This window comes from Bactrocera dorsalis, chromosome 1 (assembly GCF_023373825.1).
Source record: "Bactrocera dorsalis isolate Fly_Bdor chromosome 1, ASM2337382v1, whole genome shotgun sequence".
NCBI lineage: Eukaryota > Metazoa > Arthropoda > Insecta > Diptera > Tephritidae > Bactrocera > Bactrocera dorsalis.
In genome coordinates, this window is record NC_064303.1 from 23,166,725 (window position 1) to 23,184,894 (window position 18,170).

The 18,170-nt window shown below is 39.1% G+C and overlaps 1 protein-coding gene across 1 annotated transcript; it reads right to left on the reverse strand.

The window, feature by feature from the left end:
* Positions 1 to 680: 680 nt before the first annotated feature.
* LOC105232150 (histidine-rich glycoprotein) lies at positions 681 to 1,737 on the reverse strand. Its single transcript, XM_011213767.4, has 2 exons — positions 1,591 to 1,737; positions 681 to 1,507 (listed from the first exon to the last, which is right to left on the reverse strand). Exons 1-2 carry the CDS (start codon positions 1,600 to 1,602, stop codon positions 878 to 880), a joined length of 642 nt encoding a protein of 213 aa, XP_011212069.1. The 5' UTR covers positions 1,603 to 1,737; the 3' UTR covers positions 681 to 877.
* Positions 1,738 to 18,170: the final 16,433 nt, after the last annotated feature.

The window sequence follows — 18,170 nt, forward strand, 5'->3', positions numbered from 1 at the left end:
AAAACGAACAAACTACCTGGGTTCAAGATCGGATGTACACAAAATTCCTATTGGTACTCGATAGAAGAGACTGTAGAAAAATTATCGGAATACTAACTGGTCACTAACTAATGGCGGCATATGCCTGCGGTATGGGGCTGACAGATCGAGAAGAGTACAGGAAATGTTTAGAGCAGGGCACCAGGGAAACAGTGGAGCATCTCTTGTGTTTTTGTTTCGCATTGGCAAGATTTCGCTGCAAGCATCTGAGGTCCCCATGGTATGATATGATGATAGTGAGACCGCAGAGAGTTCCCAAAGGAGCAAAACTGATCTAAGCGTGGCTTATTGGCTACCAGTTTAACCGAACCTATATAAATGAAGAACAGGGTTTAGAATTTGCCAAGGTTATAAACAAGTTTTATGATCTATAAGTAATAAAAAATAAGGTTATGAAGGTAGTACATTTCGGTAAGAAAAAGTTTTATTTCACTTTCCAAACGGCTTAAAAACTTTCCTTGAACAACCTGGGATTCACTATAATTCCAGACTTTAATTCTATGTCGTATCCTTGGGATATATTTCGGACGGTTGTTAGGTTGCATCTAAATTGACTACCCAAAGCAATTAAAGTTGAAATAAAATAAAAGAAAAGGTCTTTAAAAAAATTGTGAAAGAAAAAAGTACATCGAAACTTTGATTTTTAAATTGCTTTATTAACATTAGGAAAAATTCAACTAAAATAATAGGATATTTTTGGTTTTACAGAAACACTCAATGCTTTGCTAAACTCTTAAATTAAACTTATACACATAACAGTAGTTTTTCATTACACAACAAACTTGGAGCAACGCAAATATTTTTGCATCTAAATGCTACGTTCCAGCTAAAGGCAGTCTTAATGACCATAACCGTGTCCACCATCTTGGCCACCTTCACCACCACCCTCGTGACCACTTTCATGATGAGCTTCGTGATGGAAAGGCACACCATGCTCCTGTTTGATCGAGAAACCGCTCTCATGACCATGATGACCGTGTCCATGGCCATGTTCATGACCATGCTCACTACCATGATGTTCCTCGAGATGGGCATAACCGCCATAGTAGCTGGTGTGTCCGTGATCGGCAACATGATGGTGTGTGGGTTCGCGATGTACGACGGCATGGAAACCGCTATGCTTGTCAGCTGTGTAGTGGACAGTGCGCTTATGGCCATCGGCATCAATCAACTCATAATGTCCGGTTACTTTGTGGCCATCACGTTTTTCGCTATGCTCCTTATAGTCACCGGTTTTCTTATCCTTAACACCATAGTTGAAATGGTACTCGGCATGCGAATCATGACCATCACCATGTTCGTGTCCATGCTCATCATGATGATCGTCATGTGAGACCAAGTGTATGGATGCGTGACTAGAGCCGCCGCTGTGTACCTCGTGCTCGTGTCCGCCACTCTCTTCGTGATGTATATATGGTGCGGCGTTGACTACGACCAGCGCAGAACAGAAAGCGAATGCAGCGATAAACTAAATTGTTGGAAAAAAAGGATTCGATTAATTGTTGGGTTTCCTTGGAGCTGCTTAAAAAACGCTTTGATAACGAAGCTTACCTTAAAGGCCATTGTACCGCAGCTAGTTATGAGTGATTGCTTCTGAAAACGGTTTGTACTTTAGCTTTGCTTAAGTGTTAACGATCGATAGACCTGAATGAACTGTGCTTTTGCCAGTGCTGACTGACGCTTTTATACCCCGAGAAATACATTTAATTTTTCTTTCGTTTAATTTTCTCTTAATTCATATTTCGAATTTAATTTTTCTGCACCACTTTCCAATATGCGCCTAAGCACATTTTGTTGTTTTATCAGTAATCCCATGCATGTCGATAGTTATTGAGCTGCAGCTACTGGTGGCATGTAAGCTCATGTTAGTAGCCGGGCGTTACCGCTCGCTGTTCGGCATTCACTTCTTCCAGTGCGAGACTCATTAGCAAATTAAAGCAGCGTTAATTATCAACACTGAGCAAATGACTGCACAATTTCCCTCGATCATATTGAATGCCTTTCCCATAGTTTGTGGTTAGATTTGTGTCCTAAAATGTGGAACCAAAACCTAAACTGTAAAGAGTTCATTAGGTTTCTGTTACTTCGGTTTCGTTTGCGTTCACCGCTGCTCTACTTTAAACGCGCCGTTTACTAACTTTAGCCATGGCTAATTTACACCACGGTGGTCTTGCCTAACCGTCTGTATTCGTCTGAATCAATGCAACGGCTCCAAATAATGTTCAAAGTACCTCAATTACTTTCTCTTTCCCAAAACGCATTTTTCAAAAATGCAATGCATGAAACTTGCGAGGGCCTGCATGCGATTGCATGTTTATATGCATTACTTCTTACAGTACCTAAAAAAATTGAAGTTAAAGTCGAAAAAGCGAGAAACGGTGTTTGCCAGCGTATTTTTGCAGATACTACTAGTGTCGACTCGAAACTGACAGCTTTCTTTACGAGAAGAACTCCCAAGCCATTATAAATAAATGAAAAAAAAAAAAACAAAACGTTAACTGCGGTTATACCGAAGACAGAACAACCTTCACAAAAAATAAAAATATCCATAGAAGAACTTGATTTTGATCAGTCAGATTAGTAGCAGTTGCCGTTGCCTAGGACAACAATCTATGTCAAATTCGGTGAAGATTTTTTTAAATAACACACTCTTCCAAAAAAGTATGTAATTTTGATCGATCAACCGTTCCTACAGATGAGCATATTCTTGCGAAATATCTCAAAAATTTCGGGTGGCTAAATTGATTCAACGCGTCATGCTCATTATTTGTATATTTTTCCTTATAGATGATACAAACTTTGTGGCAAACTTAATATAACCCGTTCATGATAACTATTTTGAAGTTATTAATCTAATAACAAAAACTAAATGTCTTTTATTTGTGATATTTTATTTAAAGATTAAAACCGTTGCCTTCTTTCGAAGAATTATGAAGCTAATTTTATTTTGGGATTGATAAGTATTTTTTGGTTTTATTTCCCGAATGACTTTGTTTACTACATCATAATTGTGTAAACATTTTTTCGGCTAACGATAGGCCAATATTGTACCTACACCTTAAATTACAAGATGAATCAATGAAATCAGTCATAATTCGGGTAAAAATATTCACTCTTTCTGTTTTGTTTTACTAACGTGAATTCAATCTAATTGAGAGGGTATTCTGGTCTAGGATTTAAAAAAAATCGATTTTTTTTTTGCATATTTCGAAAGTTTAGACTTTCAAAAATATGACCTTGAACGGATTTTTCGAAATTCGACTTATTTTCGGAGATACAGCCGGTGACGTGTTTGCTCGAATTGTCTCCTAAACTTTAAAACGCGTTTTTCTCGAAACTACTATTTTTTTTTTTGAAATTTGGTATATCTTCTTTACACAATGCTCTATCGTGTCTGCCTTGGATTTCCAAAAAGTTTGATTTGAAGTATTTTTAAAAAATTCGAAAAGGTCGAAAAGATCGAGTCAAAATTTTTTTTCAAGTCGACGCCATGTTTTTTTTGTTTGAAAATGGTCAACCCTATAACGACTCCTTACTAATGAAGAATCTTCTTGTTTTTTGTGTTTTAGGTCTCTACAAGGGTTGAAATCACGTCAACCAGGACGCACCGTTGAAGCCCCGACTCTACCGGCCCGTATCTCGACCAATTTTGGGTTTTTTTCTTGCATTTTTTTATATTATTCAAATGTCAATAAAACATATAAAAATGTGTGGTAAAAATGTTTTTCATTTTTTTTATCTTAGTTTAAAAAATGCCTTAAATTCGTGCGTCTAGACCTGAATACCCCCTTAAAGAACTCATCAGTTAGTTTTTTAAATGCATCTTACGCCTCAGCCAATTTATTCACTTAATTTAATTTAGTAAATATTGAATAAAGAAAAGCAATAACATCATAGTTAACGTTAGATTACGAAAGATTATGCTTAAGGATTGAAAGTTTTAATACACATCTATAGTGAACTTATCTATACTTACAAGCGAGCGCCTAGCTATGGTATGCATCCATGAACCATGACGATCTGCAAAGGTAATGATCATATCTGGACCTGTGAAGGAAGAACTATTCACTCCTTTAAATCAATTAGCCTCTCCTCCTTCCTTCTAAAATGCATGAAAATGATTATACATCATGAAATTAGATCGAAGGCGCTGAAGGTCGACTATTGCTTTCGCGTCAGCATGCTTACAAAGTAGGCAAAAAAACTACAGTGAAACCGTGGAAATCCAAAATTATGCTGGAGGCACATATTTGGACATAGAAGGTGCTTTTGAAAATTCGTCTAACGCAATATAGCAGATGAAAAGAGGCCGTACTGTGCAAAGAATAACTAAAACGATTGCAGGGGTAATATGATTCGTCTCGACACGACAAGAGGCTGTCCGCAAGGTGGAGTATTAACCCCATTATTATGGGCCTAGTCATAACTAATAAGCAAGAAACGAATTTGAGAATACTGCCTGCGACATCTATTGATACTACACTTCGATAAGGTAAACTTCAAAAAGAAGTTTAAAGTTACCCTCGGCAATAAGGTTGAATGGAGAAATTCTTGACCAAGCTTGACTGCTAAAAGACAACACTATTAAGTAGTACACGGACGTCTCGAAAACGTTTGAAGGCATTGGTGCAGGCGCCACACGTACCAAATTTTCTATATATACAAGGTGCATTTCAAAGTAAACAGGACTTAAAAAAAAAACAGAACAAATGGTTTTTTCGGCAAAATCAATTTATTTTATTCAAAATAGTCTCCTTCTGCTTCAATACAGCTTTTTGCACGGTCCAAAAGCATGTCGAACGAGTGTTTTAGCTCGTTGGCCGGTATGACCGCCAGTATGCCGGTGCAAGCCTTTTGAATGGCCTCTACGTCTGCATAACGCTTTCCTTTCATGGGCAAATGCATTTTTCCGAAAAGGAAGAAGTCACACGGTGCCATATCAGGTGAATACGGGGAGTGGTTAATGGTTAAAATGTGATTTTTGGTCAAATAATCGTCCTTCGAATGTTGGATTCTGAGCAATTTTTGGTCGTCAGTCAATTTGTGCGGAACAAACCGTGCACACACCTTTCGTAAGCCCAAATGTTCGGTCAAATCGATGTTTTAGATATGTTCAATTCCACTTCCATGAATTTCGATGATGATTTCGTCTGATTTTTGATGAATTCAAGCACAGTTTCGATGGAATTTCCGGTGATCACAGATTTTGATTGTCCTCACGACCACTTTGAAAACGTTGAAACCACTAGTGCACTCTGCTACGAGATAGGCAATCATCGCCATAAACTTGTTTCATTAATTGAAATATTTCGGTAAAAGTTTTACCAATTTTAAAACAAAATTTAATATTGGCTCTTTGTTCGAAGCCCATTTTCGCACCGATAACACAAATATACTGACACTTAAACGCATTTATTTCACTTTCGATGAAATATCAGGAAATTTTCACTGGACAATCGATAAAGATAGCAGATTCTAATGCTTCAGTCGACATATCGATGGCGCCACCAGGGGGCGCTAGATTCAAAAAGTTCTGTTTACTTTGGAACTCGCCTTGTAGTGCACTACACCACGTTAATCAACTGACCTTACTTTGTGATCACAGTAGTTTTTTCCTAAAGTGTAGAGTGTACAATACCCAAGCGAATTATATTCGGTATATTTTTATGTTGTACAATCGTCATTCGCATTGCTCAATAACTACTAACGACCTTACACTTTACTACACATTTATGTCTTCAAAATTAAAAATCGGTAAGATCTATACAGATTAAAATTATATTTCAAACAAATCCTTCGCCATCCGATTTACTGCATTTTCTGTTCGTTTTAAAATTCTTGCACGCAATGCTTGCAATACCTGGAATGGAAAGGTTTCAAAGAATTTATGAAAAAATTTCAAAAAATTTAATAACTATTATCCTGCAGGACACGACAGTGTATGTCGGTATGTGCGCATTGCGCGGCATTCGGTTAGCGATTACCGCAACGTACAACCGCTCCATCAACGCGCCAACCGAAATATTTCCGTCCAATTAGTTTGGCCAACAATGGAATGTTAATGATACCCGGAGCAATAAACCAAACAAGCCGAGGGGGCGACCGCTAAAGTTACAATTGTATGTACATATGTATGTATACAAGCATGTAAATACCAATTCAGGCTTGTGGGACATTGGGAAAGCCGCCATAAAGGGGCGCATACGAGTATAATAAGCAACAGCAAAAACGCAGGAACTATTCGCCACCGGCACAAGAGTCAACAATTTGCAATTTCCAGCACAAATATGTGGCATATAGCTGCACAGTGAAACGTGCATACATACATACACACAGTTGTGCAATTGACGTACGTACCGACTTGTTGGCCGTCAAGCGAGTGCGTCCTTGCAACAAATTAGCAAGGGCGGCTAGTGGTTGACATGGCCGTGTTGAAAATATGACGTAAAAACAAATATTTGATTGCTGCCAACATTAAACAACAACACTAACAATAATCGGCAAAACCAACAGCTCCGACAACCGCCAGCAATGCGACTGTGGCACGCAAAAAATTGCAATGCGGCATAACGTGACACGGCGACAAGTTTTTGTTGTTGCTCCTACAGCGTGTTCGTCTTTACCTCGAGGCACACCATAATCGTGCGGGCTCTTTGCTAAATTACGCGGCACATTCTGAACGCGTTAAATTACTCGTGCGGCAAGTTTTGAGTTTTTTCCCTTCGTGCCGGTGAAAAGAGCACTTGTCGAGCTCGTAACAATACGAAACTGAGACATAACTAATAACAGCGCAAAGAGCGATTCTAATAAAACTATTTGTCCTGGCCATAATTTTAGTGGAACCAGTGTTTGGACGTTGCCTCACTTCTATTCACTTGTTCCAGGCGCTCACGTGGACTTGTTGGTAGTTTTTGTCATTTATTGTTATTTTTGTTGTGTTGCAATTGCTATTTGCACAACTTTGATCGTTGCAAGGCATTGACAATCATTTCTTCATCTCATCCTGTTGTTTTCTGACTCTCAGTTATTGCCACTTTTTGCTGCATCTTGTGTGTTGCGCTTAGCTGCGGTTTTGTATTTCTGTTTTCTTCTTTCTGCATTACTGTAATATTTGTGATATTTGCAATGGTAATTAAGCGATATGTTGTTCCATGTCTTCACATTCTCCATGAAATGGCTATCGTTTAGTATTCACACGTTGCTGCCACATTTCAATGGATGGAGTGCATTGCTACAGCTAGTTATATATATTGTTCCAAAATGTGTTGGAAAGCTACTGTTCCTGTGGCGTCGTTTTGAATCAACATATAGTATGTCTTACAAGTCGAACTTTGGGTCAGAAATGGTGCTTTTGCAGAGAGTTTCTCTTCATTACCTTAATGCGAAGTTAACCCGAACCTCGAAATTTGGAATGACTTTGTACCGCATATATCGGCCAATATGTGAGTTATCTCAATGAAAATAAGACAGCGTGTTCTATTCATAAAAGTGTGATTTTGTACCTGAAATAGATAAATTTGAGCGAAAACTTGGCTTAGCCCCTGTATAACTGATATCAGCAGTTAGATCAGTAATAACTTTGAAGACTAGGGATCAAACGAATCACGCGAATCAAACTACCTTTATGGCTGGTGAATGAATAAGTAGTCTAAAACATACCACAACTGTGAGTGAAATTTAATAGTCGGTGAAATTTTCTACGCGCTGTGAATCTTATTGAAAAAAGAATGAGTATTTCTAGTTTTCTTTAAGGTGTGCTTTAAGCTGAATAGTCTTCGGTCCAAATCGGACCAAAAAAAATTTCAGTCCGCTTATCCAGTTATACTTGTTTTATGTTAAATTTTATGAAATTAATTGTAATTTGGTCATTAAAAGAGGTTATTTAGTAACTAATATTTATTGAGTTTATTACGTAAAACTAGTAATTGATCTTTGTATTAACTACATAGTATACCAAGATACATATTGCGATCTGAATTGCAGGTCTAGAGGATGTAGTTTTTGCAGACGTCGCTGTTGTCTAATAAGTTTAAAACCATAAAAGCTTTGAGAACCTTGTGGATATGTACATATATCTTTAATATAACACGGAGCGTTAGCAATAAGACTAAGCGTTTTTGACTGGTGCCTTTGAATCATATCTATGTTGGGAACATATACTACTGCGGGGACACCGTTTTTATACGATAGAGGAGATTCAAGTCGCGGCGAAGACGGAGCTGAAGGCCATCCCGGAAAGTGACTACAACCAGTGTTTCGAAGATTGGAAAATCCGTTGGCATAAGTGCATTGCATCGGAAGGGGATTACTTTGAAGGGAATGAAATAGATTTGGAAGAATAAATAAAGAATTTTCAAAATAAATACAATGTCACCTTATTTTTTGGGCACAGTAGTATGTCTGCTGAACGTCTAGAAAAAATGCTTAATAATATTTTTTCTCCTCCAAGCTACTAAGTATAGCTTTCACAATGCGACGACAATGTTTCGGTGTGCCGTGCATATGTTTGAAACCAAATGATGGTTCGGAATAATCGATTGTCTTTCCAGCACTCGTAATAATCTTCGAAGAAGTAGAGAATATTGTTGGGCTTAGGTTCGTTATAATCGAAGCACATTTCCACTGTGTGAGGAAATGGCTTAATTTGAAGCTACTGTTAAAAAACAAGATCAAAAATAATAGGCATTTCTTAGAAAAGTTTTTGATTGTCAAAGCGTCGATCTTTGCTTGACCTGGATACGTTGAATTTTTTATTGTGAATTTTTTAGCTGGACCTCTCCATTGGGCATTGTTGTTCGAAGTATGATTCGACTACCCGAAGTTGGTTGGTACTACAGAAATTAAGCTTAAGATGGTTGGCAAAAGCGTGTGCTTTGCTCCTGTTTTTTCTGCACCAAGTACTATTAGAATCTTTAACCGGCGCCTGTCTTATGGTAGGTCTTTAAAGTATTTTGTTGCTTTCCAGATATTATACTCCTCGTCTTTGTTTGGTTAAATTTTTGTTGAGATATTTTCCAATCAATTCTTCTCTAAGTTCCACTAACTTAGTTTTAAGCTCCTTCGTTGCTTTATTAAGGGCTGTTTTAGCATTTGAATTCCTGCTGCTGTACCAAATCCTTTGAAGTCACCTTTTGTTCTTAATTATTTGAGAGATTTTGTCAGAATATGGTTGTCTGTTTCCACGTGTTCGAGCAGTTCTACTGCTACATTTGACTGAGACTAAGGTGGCAGCTTCGTTTATTTGGTTAGTACTGCATCAACATAACCTTTAAACGTGTTAATCTGTATGTTGAGATCTATATTGGCTTCAAGTCGAGCTCGTAAAAGTTGTTGGATCTCTTAATTAAGATACGCTGCTTCTGTTTAAGCTAAGATCGTAATTATTTATTATTTCGAGCAGATTAGTGTCAATTCCTAAATAAGCAGCTAAGTCGATAAAAATAGAGGTCCTTCTGGGATCTGTGGCCCTGTAAGTCGGAAAGTCATTTATAAAGTTCGCGACCTTAGGAATTAGTAAGATTATGGTGGGGATCATGGATAGTTAGATACAGTGAGGTTATGACAATCCCTCCATTAACGCTAGTTATTTTAACGGTTCCGGCTTCAACTGAGAGCAACGGTATCGGTTCTAATATCTTACATTTTAAAGTTGAGTTGACTATGGTTACAGATCCGCCATGTGCTTTACCAATAATATAGTTGCAAGTAATGAGATCGTAACCATTAATTTAAAAAAAACTTGTTAGTAAACTGAGTTTCGAATCCCATGAATATGTAAATCGATGTTGTTAGTTCTCGACTAAGGCCATTGGCCTTCCAAATTTCCACCTTTAGGCTTACTTGTATAATTTTGAAACAGGAGAAGACTTCATGGTTACTAAGGTTGAGGTCAGTTGAATTCGTTTGGAAATTAGCTCTTCTAGCTCTTGTTACCGTACGTACTCACTGAGTTCACGATGAGAACTCCTTTCACAACATTCAACATTTTGGACATTTTGACATTTGTTGTAACAAAGCGTATGAAATATGGATATATCATTACACCTGAGTCCAATGGTCAGTGGCGTGAATGGTTGCTACCCGGTGAAAGTCGTCCAAACGGTCCGAGAACCCAACAGTCCACAGGCAAGGTTTCGAGCCAGGTATTTTTTTCGATTTTCATTTCATTTGTATATTTATTTTCATCGACTACATTGTATAGGGCTCAAGAAACAATATTATTGTGCGTTATAAAGGGTGATTTTTTAAGAGCTTGATAACTTTTTTAAAAAAAAAAAACGCATAAAATTTGCAAAATCTCATCGGTTCTTTATTTGAAACGTTAGATTGGTTCATGACATTTACTTTTTGAAGATAATTTCATTTAAATGTTGACCGCGGCTGCGTCTTAGGTGGTCCATTCGGAAAGTCCAATTTTGGGCAACTTTTTCGAGCATTTCGGCCGGAATAGCCCGAATTTCTTCGGAAATGTTGTCTTCCAAAGCTGGAATAGTTGCTGGCTTATTTCTGTAGACTTTAGACTTGACGTAGCCCCACAAAAAATAGTCTAAAGGCGTTAAATCGCATGATCTTGGTGGCCAACTTACGGGTCCATTTCTTGAGATGAATTGTTGTCCGAAGTTTTCCCTCAAAATGGCCATAGAATCGCGAGCTGTGTGGCATGTAGCGCCATCTTGTTGAAACCACATGTCAACCAAGTTCAGTTCTTCCATTTTTGGCAACAAAAAGTTTGTTAGCATCGAACGATAGCGATCGCCATTCACCGTAACGTTGCGTCCAACAGCATCTTTGAAAAAATACGGTCCAATGATTCCACCAGCGTACAAACCACACCAAACAGTGCATTTTCGGGATGCCCATGGGCAGTTCTTGAACGCTTCTGGTTGCTCTTCACCCCAAATGCGGCAATTTTGCTTATTTACGTAGCCATTCAACCAGAAATGAGCCTCATCGCTGAACAAAACACGCGCGCGAAACACATTTCGAACCGAACACTGATTTTGGTAATAAAATTCAATGATTTGCAAGCGTTGCTCGTTAGTAAGTCTATTCATGATGAAATGTCAAAGCATACTGAGCATCTTTCTCTTTGACACCATGTCTGAAATCCCACGTGATCTGTCAAATACTAATGCATGAAAATCCTAACCTCAAAAAAATCACCCGTTATATTCGGTTGGACGTTGGGTTTCAAGTTAGGACAAATTGTAAGGCCTTTTCATCATACTTGTATGTAGTACTAGTATGTCAGAAATAAAATTAAGCTTGTAGGATTTTATTATTTTACAAAATCTATAAGAGTTTTGTAAGCTTGGACTTGCACAATTTGGAATTTATAACTTCGAATAATTAATTAATAATTTATGAAAATGTAATCTGACTGCCTTGAGTTTTACCGAATTTTTAGAGATAGATTTAGCTGTAAAATGTAACAATAACAAAATAATTATCGACAATAGATTTCACATTACATTCCTTTCTGTACTTTATTTTGGGTTTTATACTTGTATATACTTTAAATTTCAGGGTTAAGATCAATAAAGCATGAGAATCGTTTCTCAAAAAACTGCATCTAATTCATTATTGGACTAAATTATTTTCAGTTTAAGTGGCAATAACTCGAGGCGTTGATATTTAGCTGTTACTGTTATAAATATTAGCGACCTTTGGTCTACCGAAACTCACTTTTCAACCTTTTGTTATCAAAGAAATAAACGCACAGAACGATTTTTTTTTTGGTAATACAAGTTTCGTAACTCCGTTTTATTTATATTTAGGTATGTGTTTCACAAACGTGATAAAATCGGATAATTCAATTGGCGGCGGAATCGGCGAGCGATGATTAATGCGGGAGAAAAAAAATAACGATGCTGCGAAAAAACGTATGCGCAAAGGCTTGGACGTAGACTCGTACGAAAGGAAAAGCGAAGTGAAGTGGCTGGAGTTGTCCGTCCCTTTTTCTTGTGTTCTAGTTGGAAGTGTGGTGTCATGTTTGAGTGTATTGGTGTGATGTGTAGTGATGTGGAAGGTGAGTGGTGAGTGTGGTGTGCTGTTATGATGATTTGTGTTGAAATGTGGTGTGGCTGTGTTTCATTACAGGGTAGGCCGAGAGTCATTTAGACAGTTACATAGATTATAAATATAACGCAGATCAAAGTAAATTCGTAAAGTTTTCGAATATTAATCACTATGATCACTGCAGAACGCATTATTTATACACTATCCGGTATGGCTTTTACTGAATTAATTTCACCTGCATAAATTTGCGAAACTTTGCAAATGTACTTAGATCTTTGAGATTGAAAAGATCTCCCATCAATTTTGACTGACAAGCAATCTGATTGCAAAAAGAATTCCCGGGAACTGTCACTTGACAATCAAAAGTCCAACTCACTGTCACAGTTAAGTACTTGCAAGCCACACACAAAATTGCGCGCAAACACCGCTAGATAACTGCTGTTACGCGGGACTGTGCTGCAAGTGGCCGTATGTATTATTTATCATATGCCGATTGTTGACAAGCCAATTGAAGTCCTTTTCGCGAAGCATACAAATGCTTATATAAAGCCAGATACATGAATGCGTGTGTATGTGTGCTCGCGAATTTGTGAGATAATCCGTAAAGGAATTTAAACAAGCTGCAATTTTTGTGAACTTGCACAGACTGTGGCATTGCTGTCAGCAACGATTCACAGGGACGACGGCGACGACAGCACGAATTGACAGACGCTTGTCAAGCGCATATCATCATCATCATTATTCAAGCGTCAAACTGTCAGAAGAGTAGCGATTGCTGTGCATACATACATATACACACTCATGTGAAAGTGTGCGTGTGTGTATGTAGCACATCCTTTTCCGCAAGGCTCAGGCAAATGACAGCCCAGACATGCAGAAATGTTGCCATGGCATGCAGTGGTGTACATATGTATTTGCTACGCACAGTGAAGTGACATATGCAACAATTTATCGGCATATACCTTGCAACAATAACAGCAATAACCGAAATCTTAACGTAACAATATTAACGATTTACGTACGACAACTACTTTCGTTGCAAATTGCACGTATTTTGTTAGCAAGGACACACACACACACACGTATAAACAACAACAGCAAATCAAATGAAAGCCGCCAGTCACAGTCAGCCTGTCGGCCGGCAGCGTTTGCCTGGCGGCAACAGAACGTTAGCTGCATAATGAGACAATGTTGCTGGTGATGGATGAATCGTCCGCTGTGCGCTCTCCCCCGCCGGTTATTTGTGATCGTCTTTTGGTCTGCAACCTTTTGATGGCCCTTGACAGGGCTCCATCAGTGTGACGAGTACGGCGACAATGTCATTCTTGGCCTTAAGCGCGTCCAATGCGGCGGCAGCGGCAGCAACAGTATGTAATATGCAAGGCTAAATCCATCAAGAAACCGCACAAAATTTACATACAATACGCAATGTTGCACTGCAACGCATTATTGTTGCAATGCCAAAACAGAATCAGCTATCAAGCTGATGGGCTGATGGTCTGACAGTCCGACCGAGCTGCAAATCCAACTGAACTGAGTTGAAACCGTGCGCTGTCCGTCTATCTCTCAGGCTGGGGATAAGCAAGCAAGGCTCCAGTAAATCCAGCAACATAATGCATGAACCATTGCAAGTACAAACATACATATGTAAGTATGTATGTATGTATGTAGAGTCCGTGATTGGTTTGCAAGCTGCCTAGCAACCTGGCTGCCTGGCTGAATGACTGACTATTTGATTGTGGGACGGCAGCTAGTAGCTACTTGGTGTACGCATAAAATGCGAACTGTAATTGATTGCATGACATTTTGAACGTTTGCCTGCCGGCTTGCCTTCCTGTTTTGCCAGCTCAAAGAGTCATACGTTAAACCGACGGCCTGTTAGCCTGCTAGCCTGGCGGGCTTTCCGAAGCTCTCCACTATGCCGCTTTTGTTTCGGGCTGCCAATCCTGCCGACCGACAGCAGGCTGCATTGTTTGACTCGAAGATTGACAACATGTCGTTGTTGGTTGAAACGTTGATTGACATGAGTAATCAAGCGACCAAAATGTCAACATACTTATGTATGTTTGTATGTACTATAAGCGAAAAGCAGAAGGTAAAGGGAAAATTAACTGAAACAATGAACATGCAAAATAATGAGACTGAAAAATGCAACTGAAATTAACAAATGGAAAAATCACCAAAATAACAGCGGCATTATCTTGAGAAGAAATCAGATCAATAATCAAAAAGAGATGAAGGAAATTTCAGTATTTCATAAGCATAAGAAAAAGAAAAAAAAAGGTTAACGATGAAGCGGAAAGAACCCTAGTCCTTCACTACGAAAACATAGTTTAGGTTGGAATTACAAATATATTGAATAATCTACATCTCCCTACTATTTTTTATATTAAGGGGAAGCATAGAAAGCCGTAGTGCGGAACTTGAATCCGCTAAGCCTAACCTACTCCCAACTCAAGATTATCCCACGGAACTAGCGGTTCTTCTCTGTAGTGCGAACTGACAGACGCCCAATCTGTCTCATTTTCGTCATTATGAATGCTGACGCTTCGCTAACAGCTTTCCATTCCTCAGTCGAATGACACATGACTCTCGTTAAATTATCGAACGTAAAACTGCCAAAACTGTGGTTTTAAGTTTTTCCCTGGTATTTGAAAAGCGATGGCAATAAAATAATGTATATTCATAGTCTTCTATACTCTGTATACGTCAAACAGTTCGGACTAATGCCATTGTGGAATCTGTAAATGTAGCTTCTAAAGCACCCATGCCCACTCAGAATTTTGATAAAATGGAAATCCAGGTCACGATGTCGTCTGTCTATCCACAAGTTCATGTTCGGTATAACTTTGTGGGTCCAGTGCCCTTTGGATGAGGAATGCCACCGCTGCTACCACATTTTGTTGCTCTTGTTCTTCTTGTCTGAGTTTGCCGATATTGTTTTAGGCGCTGATATAATCACTTGAGTTTATCTCCCTGGATGTCAACCGGCGGCATACTGCCTAATAATTCAACAGTGTCGTTTAATATAGTTCCGAAAGCACTTATTAGACTAATTGCACAAAGTCTATGCACTAGGCACTGCAATTATTTAGCAAACCCTTTTATATCCATTGCCTGTATCCATATTGGTGCTTTCCTCTCCGCAGCCTCTATTGGCCATCAGCATTATAAATTTTGTTTCCTTTACCGGAACTTTACGCCAGATGTTCTTTAAATTTTAAGTTGGAATCCAATATTACTCCCAGATACTTCAGCTGCGGCCGTGAAGTAATCTCGCACTCCGCTATGTATGAACGAATAGACTTTCACCTTCCTGGTGCTTATGAGTATAACTTCTGTTTTGTGCTCTGCCAGTTTCAGACTCACAGAAGAAAATCGTTGGCGTAGACTATTTAGCCGTTTTTGCCACTCATGGTGGTATGAGATCGTCCGCATATACTTTTAGATTCACGTCTGTTGGCTGATATCTTCTTAGCATCCTATCATATTTTATGTTCCATAATATTGGGCCTAATACTGAGCCTTGGGATACTACATTCGAGATAAAGTAGCTCTTGGTGCCCTCGTCCGTATCAAAAATCAGTCTTCTGTTAAAATAACTCGTTCTAATGTTTATGAGGTATTGAAAGCGCGTATTTCATCCAGGGCTTTGATTTGATTATATATGCCCATTTCGCCGTATTGAACGCACTTTTGACCACCTTTCCATCTTTTGCCACTTACTACACATTTCGCAATATCGACCACTTTTTGTAGTGCGTTAATAGTGGATATATTTTTTATAAAGCCGCATTGTCTCTCTGACAATCTGCCGCTATTATATTTTCATACCCTTTATCCACTGTGTCGAGCATACACAGAGGTTGGTAGGATGAAGGTTCTTCAGGTGGTTCCTTTGGTTTTGGGAGAACAGCCAAACGCTGTACTTTCCACTAGACGGAGAACACCTTTTCCTTTATACAAGTGTTGTACATTTTAGCCGACAGTTGAGGTTTTTTTCTTCAGGGCTCTGTTGGGTTTGCCATTCTAATCCAGGCGCTTTGGTGTTTTTGATTTTTTTTTTTTGATATGGCTCTTCTTCCCTGACAAACGGGGTGACTCTGCAGCTTTGTTTTGCAGCTCGGCACAGGAAATCTGATCGTGTTTCAGCTATAAAAATTCGACGACTTTTCTCCTAAATGATGCATCTTTAGGTTACTTTTGCTTATTTATTCTCGACATACATATTTTGTAAGCAGTTCCCCAAGGGTCAATTTTTGCTTCTACACAGAGCTTCTCAAAACAAGATATTTTGCTACGGGTAATTAATGAATTTAAAGTACATTCGGTGCATAACATTTACAGTTGGCGTTTATTAGTTTAGATGTCAATTGGGTTAGTAATGCTTACTAAAAATTAGTAGAATTTTGTTAAAATATGCTGGGGTCTCGAATGGTGGTATTGCAAGATGATTGCAATGTGATCGATCATTGATTTTTAAAAGAATCTGACCTAGGAGCAACTTTGTGGTCGGACTTATGAAGGAAGATCCCGAGCATTGAATTCGAGGCTTTGCCATTGCTTCAAAACTTCTAGAGAAACTCCTTGGCACCATGGAAAGCACATGCTGCACTCGGACAATCCAAAGGTCCACGGGTCTGAAATATTGCCGAAGAAAGCTTATTTGGCTGCTGTGTTTTCGGATGAATGTAAAATTAGTCCTATCGAAGCTGATGATAACCAGAGGGTAAGACGGACAATGAATATGAGTTAAACATTGTAAAGCAATATCAATACGTATACATAATGATCTGAGGAGCGGTCACACGTTAAAGAATTGCATCTTAAATACTTTTCGAACATTCTGCGAATGCGGTAAAATATAGAAAAATATTAGGTTGTCAAAAAAGCCTTGCGCTATTTTTATTGAATCAATTCGTGTGGCACCTATACATCGAGCTTCTTAGTGACGCCAAGCTTCTTCAAATGGTTTATAACGGCTTGATGACTACTATGCCGGTCTTTTTCGAACAATTCAGCGATTTTATCGCAATTTTCGACGACAGGCCTTCCGGAGCGTGGCACATCTTCGACCACCTCTACACCAGAACGAAAACGTTGAAACCATCGGTGTGCGGTGGAAATGGAAACTGTATCGGGTCCATAAACTGCACAAATTTTATTAGCGGCTTGAGATGCATTTTTGCCTTTATCGTAGTAGTACTGTAAAATATGCCGTATTTTCTCTTTATTTTGCTCTATGTTTGCGACGCTATAACTCACGAACGACTTAAAAGAAACGACAATCAATCAAACACGTGTTAGTGCGTGAAATGAGCTTTCCACAAAGGTACATATAGCATGACCCGATGCGACGAATAAAACTAGAACTACGCGCTTTATTTTGGAAAGAGAAAAAGCAATTTTGCGCTTTATCATTGAGCAGTTTGTATAACCTAGATACATGTTTTTAAAAACTTAAGACAGTTCTAGGAATTTTCATGTGATTTTCATTGATAAAACCACTTGATGTAGCACCTACCTACCTCCAAAAGAGAGGACATCAACTTGTACCTACCCTCAAGGACGACATTGGTCCTACCATTAGGGGTTAACTTCCAGGGACGACTGACTATCCTAACGTCAGAGATCTGAGCCGCTGGGCTGAAGTCCTGTAGATTCAGTCGGAGACATGAGTTCCTCGTGGGGGATATCCTTATGAACTCCCTGAACTACAACCCGAGGACCCAAATTCCGGTTGACAGTCACGTCCAACCCCACCTCCTCGAATTTTGCGTTGGTCGCCACCTTTACCCTCTCTAAAACAGAAGAAGTGCGGATAACCGCTCCCACTTCCCTTGATTTGTGGACTTTGTGGATCCTCACTCAGAATGAGGGACCTACATCCTTAACCAACTTTTTGGTCACTTTCTTAGAGAAAGTTGCAGGCCCTTTTCTCCTGACCACAACCGACCAGGTCTCCACAGGCTTCGGCGTCACCGGTGTAATTGCTTCCAGCATATGTATGTGCTGAAGGCGCAGGCATCGGTGCCGACGGAGCCGGCATTGACCTGCTCGGCGTCGAGGAGTGTCTCCCACAACTTCCTTTAAGGGCGTCTACTTGTCCGCGA